Genomic DNA, 17907 nt, shown 5'->3' with positions numbered 1-17907 from the left:
AGCAGCCTCAAGTTAGGATATGAACATTTTAGATTCATATTCAAATTTTAAATGAAAGAACAAAATTAAAAAACCCAAATAGGCTGCGAAACTGCTGGAAGAAACAAACCTCCATAGCTCTGAATCAATAACTATACAGTGCCTTTGTTGACTGAGGCAAACCCACTTCTGTATTATCCTGCATGCCCTCACTTCTTGAAAGGTGGTACAGCTTGTATAAAGTTTTCTGAAACAGACCAATGTAGCTATTGAGGTGGTTATAAATACCCAGGCAGTTAGACAGGATATGAGCCATATTCCTTTGGGATTCCCAGCTAACCAAAAAATCTTCTTTATACAGGCTCTTTTAATAAGGAACTAGAAACCCTGCCAATTTCTGTTACCTTAAAGGCAAGGAGGCGTGAAGACCTGGAAATGTATGAGGAAGTTTGAGTTGCTTGGAGTAATAGCATTAATGCATGTGGGGGCAATTCAAAGAAACGTCAACACCACAGCTCTGCGCCAATAGGATACTGAAGAACTGCTCAGGCACAAGAGACAAATAGAGTTGGGTCATCAAAACAGCTCTCATTGGCTGATCACTAACCATAAGGTCACGACATGCTTACCAATATCTAATAAATACTGGCATTTACCTTACCTTTACCCTTACCTGAATGCTACTTTATGTCTGGTTTGGGGACCTATCAAAGGTAGTGCTAACTACAGCAAGTAGTTGGATTGAAGGCTAAACTAAACAGGATTACTGTTGAAAATTAGTATTACCCTGGGTATTAGAGCTGTAGGAATTACTGATTTTTTCATTTTGCTGGCAGTTTTGAAAAATTAAAAAATTGGTTTGGACCAAACAAAAACCAACATTTTAAAAAATTTTCAGCAAAACAAAAAAGTCAGAAAAACATTTTGCTTCAACAGCAACGTTTTGGCTATTTTTAGTAAAAGCACAGGAAACGAAGGACTAGATTAACAAAAACCAAGGAGGAGGGGGTGAGCACCCCCCCCCCCCACATTGATAGCCCAGTCATTATGGCACTCCCCTGGCATGTGGGAGACCCGGATTCAAATCCCCAATCTGGAGCAGAGACTGGAGCCAAGGTATCCCCACTCCCAGGGAATGCCCAAACCACCAGGCTATAATACTGCAGTGGTTTTCAAACTTTTTGTATTGGCAACCCCTTTCCCACAGCAAGTGTCCGAGTGTGACCCCCTGCCCCTTATAAATTAAAAACTGGGGGTGTGTAATTTTAATTTAACAGAGGCGTGGGGCTGACAGCGCCTGCACAGGGCTGGACTCGTGACCCCCACATAATCACCTTGCAACCCCCAGTTTGAGAACCCGTGGGCTAGTCTGAGGTGGGAGTCTCTCCTGTTAATGCTGTTCCACTGTGTATAGCATACTTGAATAGTCACTGGCCCAGAGAAAGAGTGAGACTGACTCTATATCCCAGTAGTTAGGGCACTCACCTGGGTTCCACTCCCTGCTCCAAAGATAATTTTTTATTTATACAAAGTGGAACAGTTTCAAGGGAAGAGATTTTGAGACCCCTACCCTAGAGTAGCCAGGTGGTTAGGGCATTCGCCCGGGTGAGGGAGAACACTTGGTTCCAGTCCCTCCTGCAGAGTGGAGATTCAGACCTGCATCTCTCACATCCCGGGTGAGTGACCTGATCACTGTGCTATTAAGTATAAGGGGGAGGGAGAACCACCTCCACCTTCTCCTGAGGACAAAATCCCTTTGTGAATCTAGGCCCCCAAAACTGAGATGTTTTGTCTTGATATTTCCTTTTTTATTTTCGTTTCAGCCAAACCAATTTATTGAGATCCACGTGAATTTGCAAAATGTTTGGTCAACCCAAATCTGCATTTTTTGGTGAAAAGTTTCATCCAAACTTGTTTTTTTGCCCAGCATTAATTAATAAGAAATTAAAGAATTAGGCCCCTTAGATTAGAATCTCTCTGGGACAGTGAATGTGTCTTATTCTGTGTTAGTATACATTCACACAGCATTTTACAATTAAATAAATTAAAATTAATGCTGCATATGATGCTGTGCTATCCCACTACTACTTCTTGGTGACATCATGAGAAGTTCATTCACAGACTAACCCAGTCTTCCAGCTACAGCAGGGATGGTTAACAAGCGTATTGGCCACAGAACACACTCCAGCACAGACACTAGACAAGACACTGACAGCCCAGAGCTACAAATTCCAGAACAAACTGTACACATGGAAAAAGGATAGAGGTAATTGCAGTAATAAAAAGCAATTAATACTTCCTGTTCACACCATGTGCTATTAATATATGTTAATAGCATTTATTCCTCCTCTGTGGAATTTATAGGACAAATTATTCACTCTAGCTAACATAAAGCCAACACTAGTCAAGCGTCCCAAGATACTGGTCTTTGCTTTTACAGATGGTTTGGTACTCGGTAAACATGCCTGATTGAAAGCACTGAAGTCCATTTCTATCCAGAGAGCAGTGGTACATGCTTCCCCATCCTGCTTTGTCAATGTGTCACAACCTTGACTTAGAGACCACTTACAAGGACGTTAGGGGTGCAGACCCCATGCCCTATGACAGTGGTCCCCAAACTTTTTACCTCACATCCCCCCCTTACGCCTGCCCGCCATGCCCCCCCTTCCCCCACCCCAGGAGCAGGGCTGCAGCTCCAGGAGAGTGGGGGGGATGCAGACAGGGTAAGGGGGCCAAGGCTGGGGCCACAGCTGGGGGTGGGGGCCAAGGCTGGCAGCCGGGGCCCTGGTCACGGGACTGGTAGTGGGACTCCAGGCACAGGGCTGGCAGCCGGTGCTGGAACCAGGAGTGGAGCTGGGTGGCGCTCCCTCCATGTCCCCCCCACTGTGGGAGCTGGCCTGGGCCCCAGCCATGCCCCCCATATGTTCCTCTGCAACCCCCTATGGGGGGTGCCCCACAGTTTGGGGAGCTCTGCCCTATGACATGCTCTCTCTCTCTGCCTAACTATGGAAACCAACCTGGCTAGAGCACATTTTCACCACCTGTCTTCTGATCGGGGTGGGCCAACAAGGGTATGTTACACCTGTGCTCAGGTCTCCACATTAACTGCCAAATGATTTTTGGTTGAAATTCCAGGTGCTTGTAAATGGCCTAGGCCCAGATTTCCTTAAAGGCCATCTCCAATACACCATCTGATCTATGCTTGTCCAGAATACCGGAGAAGAGTGAAGCTTGAGAGAGGCAGAGGGCATTCTCAATTCCAAGTCTGTTCCTGTGGAATTCACGGATGGAAATACATTAAAGCATAAGCCTGACCATGTGCATTAAGAACTGTGAGATGCATCTCTTTGCCCAGGTTTCAGATAACTGAACTGTGAAATCCTGAGCTCTTAACTGATTGACAAGGTCCCTCTCCATCCAGGCCTTAAACATGAAGGCCATAGGGAAGCAAAGTGGCTTTACAGCTATTCTTTGGAACAATGATCATATTCAAGCCATGTAAAATCTGTTCAGTTTCTTCAGTGATGGGCTCCATGTAAATGGAAGTGTGATCATTTCTATACATGATTTCCACACCACCACCCGCCAATAAGGCTATTAAAGTTGTTAACAATCTCCATGCCCTATGGCAATAAGCTCTAGCTAAACCTGAAAGCCATTTTGAAACTCTGGCTAGTGCAACTAAAGGCTGGTGCAAGTCTAGTATATCCAAAAAGGGTGGGGAAGACTTCTCCTGAACCACAGAAAACTGTATGTTAAGGTCTTCCAAAATACCTCCTCCTAGAATGTCACAAGAATTAAGGGAGTCACTGAGAAGTGACAGGGAAAAGATTCCAAGATTTTCATTCACAGAGAGCAAAGAGGGAACTGACTAGTCCTTCAGACATGTATTTACAGCTCCATTCAGAGTCTTTACTGCATCCATCACTGCGGTATCTGAGGGCCTCCCAGGAATCTGATCAAGGCCACTGTCTAACAATGTCTTCTGCAGTTTCCACAGTATGCATCCGATGAAGTGAGCTGTAGCTCACGAAAGCTCACGCTCAAATAAATTGGTTAGTCTCTAAGGTGCCACAAGTACTCCTTTTCTTTTTGCGAATACAGACTAACACGGCTGATACTCTGAAACCTGTCTAACCGTTATGGGGCAACAACTATCGCTCAGCACTATCCTGGAAATATATACCACTGAGGGAGAGGGTAAAGGCTGGATTGTCTTATTAAGAATGTCAGAACTATCAAGTTCTATGTAGAGCTGGTCAGAAAGTTTTAATCAAAACATTCTTGACAGAAAATCCCGTTTCTGTCCAAATTGAAGCTTTTTGAAAAAATATGGCAACTTTGACCAAAATGCCCATGGGGGGAAAAAATGTTTGAAACAAAAAAGGTTCAGTTTCAGAAAACTAATTTTGTTTTGCATTTTACTTTTATGTGTTTTTTCATTTTTGTATTACATTTATTACTACTACTGATACCATGAAATAATGTAAAGTACTGCATAATTACTCATGTTATGTTAGAATAGTTGAAACGGTCTGGTTTTTATTTATTTTTAAATCATTAAGGGCAGCTGCTACTTAGTACTGATTTAAAAATCTTATCTGCTAACTCCAAGTGTCTCCTATTTCTGTTTTAATGAAACAATTTGACACTGACACAAAGCACTGTGTATTATGTTACTCCTGACAAATAATAAAATGTTAAAATGAAAAAACATACAATAAAGTGAGAGACAAGCTAAGTGAGCTAATATCTTTCACTGGACCAATTTCTGTCAACTTCCTCTATGTAGTATAACACTTGGTCCAATAAAAGATATTAGCTCACCTACCTTGTATCTCATATCCTGGGACCAACAGGGGTACAAAACACTGTGAAATGAAATAAAATGATCTGAAACAAATTTTGAAATTCCTCAGTGAAAATACACAATTCCAAAACAAAATGTGGAAACCTGAAACAAGAACATTTCCCCAAATTTATGATTCACAGGAAATTTCAAAAATACCTGTGAACGAAGAAATTTAAAATTGTTGAAATTTCCAGCAAACTAGAAATTCTAAGTTTTGACTAGCTCTAGTCCTATATTCGTTACATAACTGTTCCAAACACATTTAACAGAAACTCTCATAAAAAAAGAACATGTAAATTTATTATGTGACTACATTAAACAAAGACAAATTATATACTTCGCACCTTTCAGGTCATTCAGCTCTACCTGTGTCCTCACTGGCCCTTTCCAGCTTGTCTGTGGCACTATTCACCACTATTCTCTGCTGTGCCTCTGACCATGTATTCAAGCTGTTACCTACTACTATTTCCACCAAGATTTAGTAGTTAAATCGCGTTCTGTGTCTCAGGGAAATTAGTAAATGCCTGAACTAACAGCACCAAGGCCAGTTAAGGTAACCTTTTATTGGCGATTATACAGAAATCTAGAAAAAAAGTGACAACATGAAACAAAAGTCTAAACTAACTTGAATAGATGAATGCCATTATTATTGAAATATTACCTACATCGCATAGCAGAAAAGAACCTTTTTTGTCCTCAAAGCCCAAGATATCTGCTTCTTGATGCTGGCTCACTCCATTTGACATATCTCAACGTGTCTGTATCGGCAGTTTAATTGTAAGCCCTGTAGATATAACTCTCAAGCTTCGGCAGTCTGAACTCTACTGACTTGACATTGCAGCATGTTCCAGATCAGCCCAAGGTGATAATTTCCTTCAGAACAAAACCACATTCCTTTCTGAGTATCTGTTTTGGCTGATTCATGTTTCTTCCAGTCCCACACATGTGCGAATATTAGGCAATATTATTTGTAAGTACATCTGCCCCATTCACCTTTGTTTCCCTTCACCAGCTCTTCCACTTAGGCTGTGTAAATAAGAAAAACTGTTTAAACTTTACTTTTCCCCCTGAATTTTCCCCATCTGCTGTGACCCTGAAAATCATCCTGGATTTTGTTTTAAACATAATATATGTATAGATACAAGGGCACACAAATAAAACTAAGATGACCTCAGCACTAGAGTCCCCTAACACTCCCCTTTGTAGCTTGACCTCAGGATTGGACCAGGTAGTCTCCCACCCTGCAGCTTGAACTCAGCACCAATCCCCAGTGGTTGCTCAGAAATGTCAGTGAAATACTGTCTTACAGAGGGACACTAGAAACATTCACAGTTATGAAGATACTTTGAAAATGGAGACATGTTGAAAATTAAAATTTTAAAAATATAAATTTGTGATTTTTTTTTTAATTTAGTAATCCCAGGTGACATAATGGATCAATTAAGTTTTCCTTTAAGAATTTTGCTAAATAAGGTTTTGTATTTATATCAACCATAATCCCCCATGCTTTTGACTTAGGTTCCAGTTAGGCAAGGTACTTACGCACATAAGTAGTCCACAGAAGTCAATGAGATAATTCACATGTTTAAAGTGCTTATGTACCTTGCTGAATCAGGACCTTCACCTGTTTTATTTCCTAATATCGTCTCTAACTATATTACCTCTCACTGGACATTTCTCCATGTTTCTAACCTATTTAGATAATAGAAATTTTTGCTCTGTAGTTTCTACATAAAAATTGCTGCCAAATTTAGAACTCACTGTCAACATGGATCACGCATTCACGTTTTTTCTGTTTTCATGTTTTCCACCCTCCTTACACACACCAATGCAAAACCATGAACAGAACTAGATACACACAATGTAACTGATATCAGTCATCAAAACAAAACTACAACATGGCTGAGTTCCAAGACGGCTGTCAGCGTTCAGAATGAATGTGGAGATATGTGGGCTGTGGGCGATAGACGGACGGAAGAAGCTGAGGATGAGATGGGAAACTGATAGTGTAAATTGGGCATTGAATGATTTAACTACTAATTTATTTTCTCTCTCGCTCTTATTTTAGGATTTGCATTGGTGGGATATGGGCAGTCTAGCAATCTTAACTTTAAGGCCTGGTCTACACTACAGAGTTATATCGACTCAAGGCATTTTACATTGACCTAACTACAGAAGCGTGTACACTAAAATTTTGGCCCTGCCAACATAATTGCTCTGTTACACTGACTTAATTCCACCTCCACAAAATGTAGAGACAATACTGATGTAGTTAGGTTGATGCAGTATCAGAGTAGACACTGTGTTGCTTACATTGACTATTACTGGCTTTCAGAAGCTAACCCACAATGCCCCACTCTGACAGTACCAGCCATACAAGCGCTCTGGGTGAGGACACGTGCTGCCAATACAAGAAGCATAGTGTGGACTCACAAAAGCAATTGAATTAATTGTTGCAGTGGCTGTAACTTAGGTTGACATAATTTTGTAGAGCGGACATGCCCTAAGTTTTTAGTTTGTGTAGGAACATTCCCCCAGTCTTGAACCGCACTAGCTCAGCGATTCTGACTGCAATAAGAAAAAAAAGCACTTTGTTTATTGCTGGGATTCCTAGATTTACTTAACTTATTCCAAGTTATTGCCAATGATATTTTTAGTAATATCAGTAATATTTTATGTCTTGACAAAGCAAATCATCATGTACTAAAGCTACACAGAGAATATAAGAATATCCTACATAGTTCTGGCCAAGGTAAAACAAGTTACAAAATAGTTTGTATACAAAAAAAGCCCCAGTCATTTATCCATCTCTCCAGATAACACTTACCTGTATCAAAAAGTATGTAAATGCCCCAAGTCTTCTACACATACAGGTCAAGAAAATCCTGAGTGCTTTTTTTTTTTTATCTATTTTTAGGATTTTCTCCTCCCACTCATTTCTAATGACTGATCAATAATATGAGAAGTGACTCTAAACAAATACATCTGCTGCAGTTCTCTGCTTATCTGCTTTCCCAAAGGGACATAAGTAGCTCACCTAGAACAGACCATTTTATTTTTTAAAAGAAAGATGGGGGGAGCTATTTTGCTGCTACTTGTTTACAGGAACAACAATTAAGTTAAAATCAAGCCCCAAATGTAAAAAGCTTACATAGAGGGAAAAAATGAAAGTCTTCTTTTAAAGTTCTCCTTCAAATGCACTCTGGAGTCCCCTATCTCCAAGGCCAAGTCTACAATTGGAAGGCTTTGCCAGTATAGCTATGCTGGTATAGTACAGGATCGGTCGACGCTACGCACAGCTCATGCGGCGCCTCGTGGTCTCAGACACCATCCGATGGTCCAGGGATATCTATACCGAACACATCACTGGCCACTGACAGTAGCAGGAGGCGTGAGCCGGAGCGGCGACGTGCATCAACTATGAGAAAGGGACCGAGAGACTTTTTCCGTTGGACCCTATGAACTGGAACCATAAGCTCACTGAATGTTAAATCTCACCAAATGAGGGTCAATCCATCCTCATCATCGTATCCACTCATTGTACTCCACGCCTGAACATAGCCATTATATGAACAACATACCTTGATATCTCAATGTCTGTACTTTGACCCGTTAACCTTTTACCCCGAATCGGGGATATTGCAGATTATGTATTCTTTAGGCCATCCAATCTTAAACCGAACTTCACACTCCTTGATAATCTGTACATTATTCCCTGATAACCAGAAACTTCTATGCTTAAACTCTGTACAGTTTACTTTTTTTTTTTTTTTTTTTTTAAAAACATCATCCCAATAAAATTTTTCAATCTGTTCTTACCTGCAAAGCGCTCCTAGTGTGGACGCAGTTTATACCCGCTCCGTGAAATAAGATACACTAAACAAAGTGCATTTTTCCCCCAGTACAGCTGCATCTATACTAAATGTTTTTGCCAACACAACTATGTCTGTCAGGGATCATATCCCATCAAATCCCTGATCGACATAGCTATACCAGCAGACATTTGTAGTGTACGTCCGGCCTTAGGTATATATATGATCAAACATTCCCTGTTGGTCTTACACAATAACAAGTATTTCTAATGGAATTTTGTTCCCAATGGCAACACTTGAAAAGGAAAAACAAAGCTCTGAGCCTAAAATTAAGGAAACTTTTTTTTCCTACCAACCAAACCCAGATAATCTGATTCGAGGCTCACCCTCAAGAGCCTTGTCTACACTAGATTTATTTTTAAAAATCTCCCACTGCTGCATTACCATTGGCACAGTTTAACAGCGATAGACGGGGCACCAGCATTTTTATCACAGTCCTGTTTCAGGCTGTTCTGAACAGAGTTCAAGAACAAAGCACATATGCCAGAGCTACAGCTCTGCTAGCTGCACCATCACAGCAACACAGACAGATTTCCCAGAAAAGTCTAATGTAGAGACAGCCCATTTGGCGAAAGTTCTAGGCCAACTAAAGAATAACCAATTTCTCCTTTTGTAGTTCCTGCTACCAGAGAGCTCCTTGAGGTGTCAGTAGTTAAAGGACTGTTATTCTTGTTTCCAAGATAACTAAAAACTGCTTCCAAATAACTGCAATTACAATGCATGCTACAAGCAACAAGAGCGTACGCGGAGGTTTTTTTATGTTACAAAATGTGCCCGTGGAAGGTTTTTATTTATTATTTCAAGAACCACAGACAATATTTATTTGACCTCTCTGGATCCATAAACTGAAAAGCTGCTATTAAAATTCTGTAGCCAATAATAGTAGGCATTTAAGAAATGATTTACACATTCAAAGAGCAGTACACACATTAAGGACCAAGTCCTGAAAACCTTTATACATGTGAGAAGTCTAGGCACATGAGACTGGGGGGGTGGGGGGGGGGAATGCAGTACAGAGGCATGAAGCGACCTTCCCAGAATCACCCAGTGTCAGAGCAAGGAGCAGAACCCAGGAGTTCCTGATTCCCAATCCTGTGCTCATTCCACTAGATCACAGTGTCTCTGTAAAATGGCAGTCACATCTGGCCTGACTTTCAGAGGTGCTGAGCATCCCAACCCCCACTCAAGTCAATGGAAGTTGCAGATTTGAAAATCAGACCAATCAGGATTTTATAGAGAAATGCCTGGTTTTCTTCTTCAAGGAAATCATAGTACTTACCTGGAGAAGGAAAGCAAAAAAGCCTTTGAAACAAGTCAGTGGCTAATCAGCAAAGTATAGTTTTGTGCAGCAAATATTCCAGTTAGCAGAGCTGACATCTGTGCAGTGTTGTGTATGTTAACGTTTATGGAGTAGCCCCGTGTTTATTACAGTTTCCCAGCCTTTATACTGGCTAAAAGAGTGGGAAGGACCCTACTAAAAGTCTGTACCTGTCATAGAAAGCTACATCATCTTTGACTGAATGTTACTGACATATGCTTCACGTAATGGCACAAATGGTTTGCTGTGTTATTACCTACACATCTATTATGACTCACGGGAGCTATAAGAACCAGTTTATATTCAACAGCTGATAGCCAACCAGGCAAGACATTAGTGAAACATGTGATTTTCATTCCCTGGGACAGTAGGCAGAAAATGACATAACACCATTTTAATGGCAGTGGAGTCTAATGACTTCATTTTAGCACAGGAATGCTGTTGTCTGACATGGCTCATGACATCATTCTTTCTGCCTCCTGCTGCTTCTTCATTCTATCCCCACTAATTATGCTGTCACCTTTAAACTTGGAAAATAAATGTCTCATCATCACAGCCCCCTAACAAGCGTGTGAAAGATTTACCTCCCATTTTTAAATGATGGGTTGTTGTTTTTTTAAGCAAATAATTGGGAGGCTTTTTTGAGATAATCTATGGCAGCATCTGGCTCCTGCAGCATAGGTATTGCTTTACAGACCACAGGGGTGCCATTCAATGGCCAAGTATATGGAAATATTATACAACTCCCTTGTTTTAAATACAAGAACATATTTATATAAACAGGTAAACATGAATTACAGGCTTAAATACATCCAGGAGTTCAGGAAATAGCAATCACAAAACAGTGTTGTTTTATTTCACTCGATAAAACAGAGATACGTAATATATTAGAATACCTACATAGCATCCTTCATCACAGCAAAGAATCCCAAACACTTGACAAACTACACACAGACAGCACCACTGAAATTTAACCATTTCTGAGGCAGACTGCGGCACTCCATGGATGAATGACACACTGTACAAAAATGGGCAGGAAGGAAAATTTTGGCCAAACTTCTACCTCTAGACATAGTGCCCCAGGACCCTACAAGTGCAATTTTGCCTGAAGAGGTGACTGAGATAGTGGCATGGTGAGGTGCTGTATTTATTATTAATTGTATTACCACGGCACCTGCAAGTCATGGGCCAGGATGCCATTGTGTTAGGTGCTGTACAAACTTGTAACTTAATGACTTCAGCTCAGATTTGCCAAGTTTACAAGTAAAACTCAGGTTTCAGAGTAGCAGCCGTGTTAGTCTGTATTCGCAAAAAGAAAGGGAGTACTTTTTTTTTGTTAGTCTCTAAGGTGTCACAAGTACTCCTTTTCTTTTTAAGTAAAACTCAGATGTCTTTTTCTAAGTGCCAGACCATCAAACTGCCGCTGAGATCTGAGAGTCAAAATGGGTCTTTTCTTTTTGTGAATTATCAACAACAACAACAGTTGTTTAGGCTGAATTACACAATGGCACATGTGCAACCTCATTTAGCCCTATAAACAAAACGTAGTTAACAGCTACTACATCTCCGTAACTCCATCAGTCCTTAATTCAGGTACCCAGACATAGCTGAGCAGGCAGAATATTTGCCTGTAGGAGCTTTAACATTGGTGAGAACATGTGAAAAGAACATAAATGTGAATCTCAGATCCTAGTGTACATTTGCAGGGCTGACAGAAAAACAGGTTTACTTTTAAACTGAACAAATTTGATCTGGAGTAACAGAGGATAAACATGAAACTCTATGATGCATTTTTGACAATCAGAATTGTAACTGTCACTTTGGCGTTCACACAGAAGCTTTGTGAGGATACACAGTACAAATCATAATGTTCCATTTGCTTCAGCAGACGGAAGGGCTGAGTCAACCCTAATAGGTTTAAGATTTCCAGAGGTTTTTATTTCAAAGTCAATGCTTTGATTATTGAAAACATCACATTCCAGCTTGAGGAGAGAGCTGGGGGAGTGGGAAAAGAAAGATATGTGCTAGAGGTATGAGCATGGGACTGGGAATCAAACTCCTGACTTGTATTCCTGGTTATTCCACTGATTCACTGACCCATGTGACTTTAGCCAAGTCACTTAAGTTCTCTGACTCAGTTTTCTCATCTGAAAAATGTGATTAATACTCTTTACGCGCCTCACATGACTGTCACCAGAGCTGTTACAGTTAATGCTCCCAAACCTATAGCTGCAGCATTGTGATTATTTACCACATGGTGTGGAGCATGAGTTACTTTGCAATGACTGAGTTTTGGAGTGAGAACCTTAGCCCCTTGGTCAGGATATTGTCTTCCTAATCTAGCTCTGGCTGGGCACAGTTCATGTTCCCCACTCCTTCATGTTTACAAGGAACCCCCGCCTCCCTCCGACCACTATCTCCCACTGCAAAAACACCAGTTCTAGACACATTATGCGTGGCCCTTCCTAGGCCCCTCTGGTGCTATTTCAAAGAAATCTTCAGCAAGTAGTGGGAGAAGGATTTAAACGAATGATTCTTATTGCCCGCTCTGAGGTGTGCTGAGTATTCTCTCTCTCAAGGGCTTGGCTGGCTAGTTCTTGTTCAGCTGCTCAGGGTCTAACTGATCACCATATGCCAGGTCAGGAAGGAATTTTCCCCCAGGTCAGATTGGCAGGGACCTTGGGGTTTTTTCACCTTCCCCTGCAGCGTGGGGGCGCAGGTCACTGCCAGGATTATCCAGGTATCTCTCACTTAATCATCTGCCTGCCACTGTGGGGGCCTCGGGCACTGGTGCACCTTGGTCCCTCCTATTCTCTGCCTGTGGCACATACTAGTCTACTCTCCTATGTGCGGTAATTTATTAGTCTTATTTCAGTTGTTGGGTTTAGTGTGCAGGGGTTGGGTGGTGTTGGTGGTTTGTGATATACAGGTCAGACTAGATGGTCCAGTGATCCCTTCTGGCCTTAAACTCTATAACTGATGGCCCTTCACTCCTTTCAGTGTTAAGTCATCTGTACAGGCGTGGCAAAATAGACGCCTACACACAGCCTGAGTCTGCAGCATCTCATTCTCTTTTGCAGATGTATATCAAGTCTGGACACGTTTTCCACAAAGGAGGTGCGTAATATTCATTTTGTGGTGAAATATAAAAGTATCATCAGAGCATGCTACATTCTCATAGCAATTGAAATTCAGCCTTTACCAAGAAAAAGTAGCAGCAATAAATTTCTACAAGCATAAAACGGAGGAGGTATGGTCTAATGACCCAATCAAGAAACTGGGAGTCAGGATTCCTGGGTTGTATATCCAGATCGGACACGGACTTGATACACGGCATAGGGTAAATAACCTCACCTCCTTATGTCTCCATTTACCCTGCAGTAAAGTGATAACAATAAGTTACCTAGCTCCCAGAATGGGCTGGGAGGCTTTATTAATTAAAGGCTATGAAGAAATTTGCATAAAAAGCACTTATAGTTTGTATATAAATAAGGCATACATTTTTAAACAGTCAGGGTAATTCACCATTGGAACAATTTACCAAGGATCTTGGTGGATTCTCCATCACTGGCCATTTTAAAATCAAGACTGGATGTTTTTCTAAAAGATCTGCTCTAGGAATTACTTTGGGGGAAGTTCTATGGCCTGCATTATACAGGAGGTCAGACTAGATGATCACAATGGTCCCTTCGGGCCTTAGAATTTATAACAATGAATTAAGAGAAAAAACAATTGAGTTACCCAAAAGCTCCAGTCAGCACTCCAGTTATATGGAGCGGGGGCCTGCATTTTCTCAGTACATGCACCAAAAGTCTCCTCTGAATCGGCAAGCAACTGGCGGATAAGACCATGATCCACTTCATGGATTTCCTGTGAACCAAGCAGCAAGCAAAGCATGTAGTTTGATAATGGAGGGGAAAGGTATTAGAATAAAAGGTGGTTAATCAGTTTGCAGGCTTTATAAATAAAACCTTAAAGGGCTACATTTAACAGGATAAATGATGGGGAAACATTTCCCACTTACTGATTCTTAACTAATGAATGACATTTTTCAATGTCAATTCTATTATAAACATTAAGGTTTTATTTCCAAATGTCCCTCAACTCAGACATCAGTGTTTCGCAAACAATCAAAAGGCAGTCATAAATGTTATTTTAGCCACCATTAAACTGACAATCTCAATGCAAATTATTAAAAAATAAACTACAAATGAATCCTTTTTAAAAAAAAGAGAGGGAGAACATCTGGTTTTACTGATTCCAACCTTAATTACTCACTGTCCATACACATGTACATAAACACAGCACTTCAGAAATGTCAAATTATATTATTACTAATACTTTATTAATATGGAGCTTTTCATCAGTAGATCTCATAGTATTTTACAAAGGTGATCAATAGCATTAGCACTATTCACAGATGGGAAAACTGAGACAGAGAGGCAAAGTGACTTGCCCAGCAGATCAGTGGCAAAGCCAGGAATAAAACCCAAGTCTCTTGAGTCCCAGTCCAGGCCCCTAATCATTTACCCACACTGCCTGTAATATCCAATACTGCCTGTAAAAGACAAGACACTATATCAGGGTGGCCAAACTTATTGACCCTCCAAACTGCATATGACAGTCTTCAGAAATTCAAGAGCCGGGGCATGCCTGCTGGGGCTCGGGGCTTCAACCTTGCTCCTGCTCAAGCCCAGAGCCCCAGGAGGCTTGCTCCGTGGGGCTGAAGCCCCAAAAGTCACCTCCCCACTGGGCAGAAGCCAGAGGCGACGCATGGGGGCCATGTGGAGACACATACCCTCCCAGATTTTTGCCTGGGTTTGTTGGCCCCTCTCGGTCACACAGTGCTGCTGGGCCCCCTCCCTGTGCAGCAGCTGCTGGAGCTAGCAAGCTGGGAGCTGTGGCCATGGGGAGAGGCAGTGGCAAACAGCCGGGAGCTGCAGGGAGAGCTACTGCTTTTGCCGCTGCCTCTCCCTGAGGAGCTAAAGCAGCGGCCCCTCCCTGCAGCTCCCAGCTGGTTGCTGCTGCTTCTCCACACAGAACTAATACTACCTGGGAGCTGCAGGGAGGGGCCACTGAGAGTAAGTGGGGGGCATGCCTAAGGGGGCGTGACTCAAGATGTTGGGAGGGGGCGAACCTTTAAATTGTGCCCCCTCCCCAGCAGGCACCAGTTGTCTCTGACAGAAGCCCCTAGCTCCACTACCCTCCCACAGTGCGGAAACCGCAAGTTCCCCCCTCCCCCGAGTCTGGTAGGTGGAGAATGGGGGGAAGGTTTGTGAGCCACATGCAGCTCACCAGCCATGGTTTGACCACCCCTGCACTATACCATTTTTAACGAATGGAGCCACCATGAGTAAGGCATCTTTAGCTGCTCATCAGCTCACTCGGGGGCGGGGGCAGGGGTAGAGAGCCCACTGATCAGCACCATACTACTCTCTGCTGGGGTTGCTTAAGGATGAGCATGGCACCAATCACAGGAGCACTCCTTACTCTGCCTGCTTTGAGGGGAAGCACTCATGTTCAGTGCTCTTGAGCTCAAGCAGAGAGAGGGCCAAGTGACAACCACAGGAGCTCTCCCTTTGCAATAAGACAGAATAGGGGGAACACTCAGCCACCAGGGCAGCTGCTGTGTCCCCCCAGTAGTGGGAACACCTGTCACAGAGCACTAGAAGCCAACCTGCTCTAGCACAGGAGAGGGAAAGAGGAGATGCTCTCATCTCCCTGATGAGATGTAACGAGAGGCAGGGGGTGGATGAGAAGAGAAGTGTGTTTTCTCAAAATGTCCCAAGTCCGTGCAACCTTAATTCTAAACAGCTGGGATTCACCAGTGATTGTCTACATATCACCCCCAAAAACTTGTTTGTGCAACATGAGGAGCCTGAATTTCCTGACCGTTTGTACAATTAAAATTAAGAAGCTGTCACAGCCATCTTAACTCAGCTCCCTTGTGTGTATTCATCACAGTGGTACAAGCTTTTCAGAGTACAGCTTGCAACACTGCTAGCTAAAATAATCTCATTTTGGAAAGTCTGAAGCTTAAAAAGGCCATGGGACAGATCAACACTAGGCTGTGGTTTAGAACCCAGCCCAGGTCATAAGTGACCAAAAGTGGTTACCATCTGGTGGATGGTTGGTGGCTATAACAAAGGAGAAGGCAGGTTGTCAGCCAGTTTCTAGTAGGCAGGGGGGAAATCATAAAACTGGCAGACTCAGCAAAGCCAGGACTGCCATCTCCTAAAGCAGTCCCTGCAGAACAGAGGCCAAACATAAGGTTAGCGTGGGGAAGCAGCCATCACCATTGCCTGTGCCTTATGCTCTGTAGATAGTTTATTACAGCTTCCAAGGCTTCCTTCCCTCTGATACCTTTCACCAGCACAGCTATCATTAAAAATACTTTAAAAATACATATTCTATAGACACCTGCAAAAGGGATGTGAATATTCATGCTCCATTTCCTATCCTAAATTTGTACAAAATCTACCCTCAGCAAAACAGCAGCTAACAGGCTTAAGAAAAGACACATCATAATCGCCAGAATCCAGGGACCCCTACCAGAACAGTGCTGTGGGAGCGAGTCCCTAGCCTGCAAGGCAAAGTCAAGTTTTGAATGTTGCTGCCGAAGAGTGGGACAAGCAGGCAGCCCATTCCCCTGAAGACACTGGCTGTATATGTGAGATCAAGTGCAGAAAGCAAGCTGACTTGCTACCCCTCCATCCCATCCCCAGTCCCCATTCACAAATACAGGAATGGTGAGGGAGCAAGCAAAGGAGTCCTTCCCTGCAGAGCCCTGAGCGAAGATGGACAGCCCCTAGCCAATCAACCCCCACATATAGCAGAAATGAGGGGTTGGGAGCAACACCACTCCTCTTAGTCACTGTAGGCCAGGGGTGGCCAAACTTACTGTCCCTCCGAGCCACATACGACAATCTTCAGAAGTTTGAGAGCCGGGGCACATCTGCTGGGGCTCGGGGCTTCAGCCCCATTCTTGCTGAAGCCCCAAGCCCTGGCAGGTATGCCCCACAGGGCTGAAGCCCCAAGACCCCCTTCCCTACTGGACAGAAGCCCCTACCCCACCACCCCACTGCAAGGCAGAGGTCCTGTCCTGAGCTCCCCCTACCCAGTCTGATAGGCAGAGAACAGGGGGCACATGGGGGGCTTGCGAGCTGCACTTTAACAGTAAAAAAGCCACATGTGGCTCGTGAGCCACAGTTTGGCCACCCCTGCAGAAGGGCCTATCTGGGCAGTTTGTTGCTTTAGCAGCTGTTATTGGGTAGCTAGCTTGCAAGGGAACAATAGCTCAGCAGCTGGCACTGCAGGATTTAGGATGAAGCAAACAAACTGGTCGAGCATTAGGTCTCACATACACAGAGTTTGAGGAGACTATTAAACCGATGGTTAAAAAGCCAAGTGGCTTAAAAATCACCCCCGAAAGAAGCAGACCCTTAGCAAAGCTAGAAAGCAAAAAATTAAGAAAGAAGAATCAAATACTTACCATAGAGAGGAGAAAGAGATGCAACCTACAAGCTGATTGCCTCTAAAATGAGCACCATAGGGCTGCAGCTGCTGCTTTCTCTGCAATTTAAAGGGCCAGAGGCAATAAGAAGACTATGTGGAGAAAGGCTTCAATATATAAAAGGAGTAAACCTGACACTAAGAGAGTTAGCTGATATCTAAGTGCTACGGAGAACAAGCTGGCTATTGAAAAGAGATATGAAGCTAGCCACCTGAGGGTCAGAGCCTGGTATAGCGCTCCCCTTACAGCTAGCACCTTCCTTAGGATGTTTAATATTGTATGCAGGGACATCTAAATTTTTGTTCACAGCTGAAAAATAAATTACATTTTGCTACAGACTCCTGTGTCCTATGAGTGAGTGGTATGGTGGAAT

At 42.8% G+C, this 17907-nt stretch overlaps 1 protein-coding gene across 4 annotated transcripts in view; it reads right to left on the bottom strand.

Annotated features, from left to right (window-relative positions):
* The window catches only part of GRAMD1C (GRAM domain containing 1C), an 82712-nt gene extending 65115 nt beyond the window's left edge, over positions 1-17597 (bottom strand). For 2 of the 4 annotated variants that reach the window (XM_074974084.1, XM_074974102.1), the window contains exons 1-2: positions 17514-17597; positions 13763-13891 (exon numbers count right to left, since the gene is read on the bottom strand). In XM_074974084.1, coding sequence (XP_074830185.1) covers positions 13763-13891; positions 17514-17516 — 132 coding nt within the window. In that variant the 5' untranslated portion in view covers positions 17517-17597. Of the gene's footprint in view, positions 1-13762; positions 13892-17513 lie in introns of those variants that run through there. The other 2 variants (XM_074974111.1, XM_074974093.1) reach the window with 2 other exon arrangements.
* Positions 17598-17907: the final 310 nt, after the last annotated feature.

Source organism: Natator depressus, chromosome 1 (assembly GCF_965152275.1).
Source record: "Natator depressus isolate rNatDep1 chromosome 1, rNatDep2.hap1, whole genome shotgun sequence".
Taxonomy (NCBI): domain Eukaryota; kingdom Metazoa; phylum Chordata; order Testudines; family Cheloniidae; genus Natator; species Natator depressus.
The sequence above is the reverse complement of the archived record's forward strand: the minus strand, read 5'-3'. Positions and strand labels throughout refer to the sequence as shown.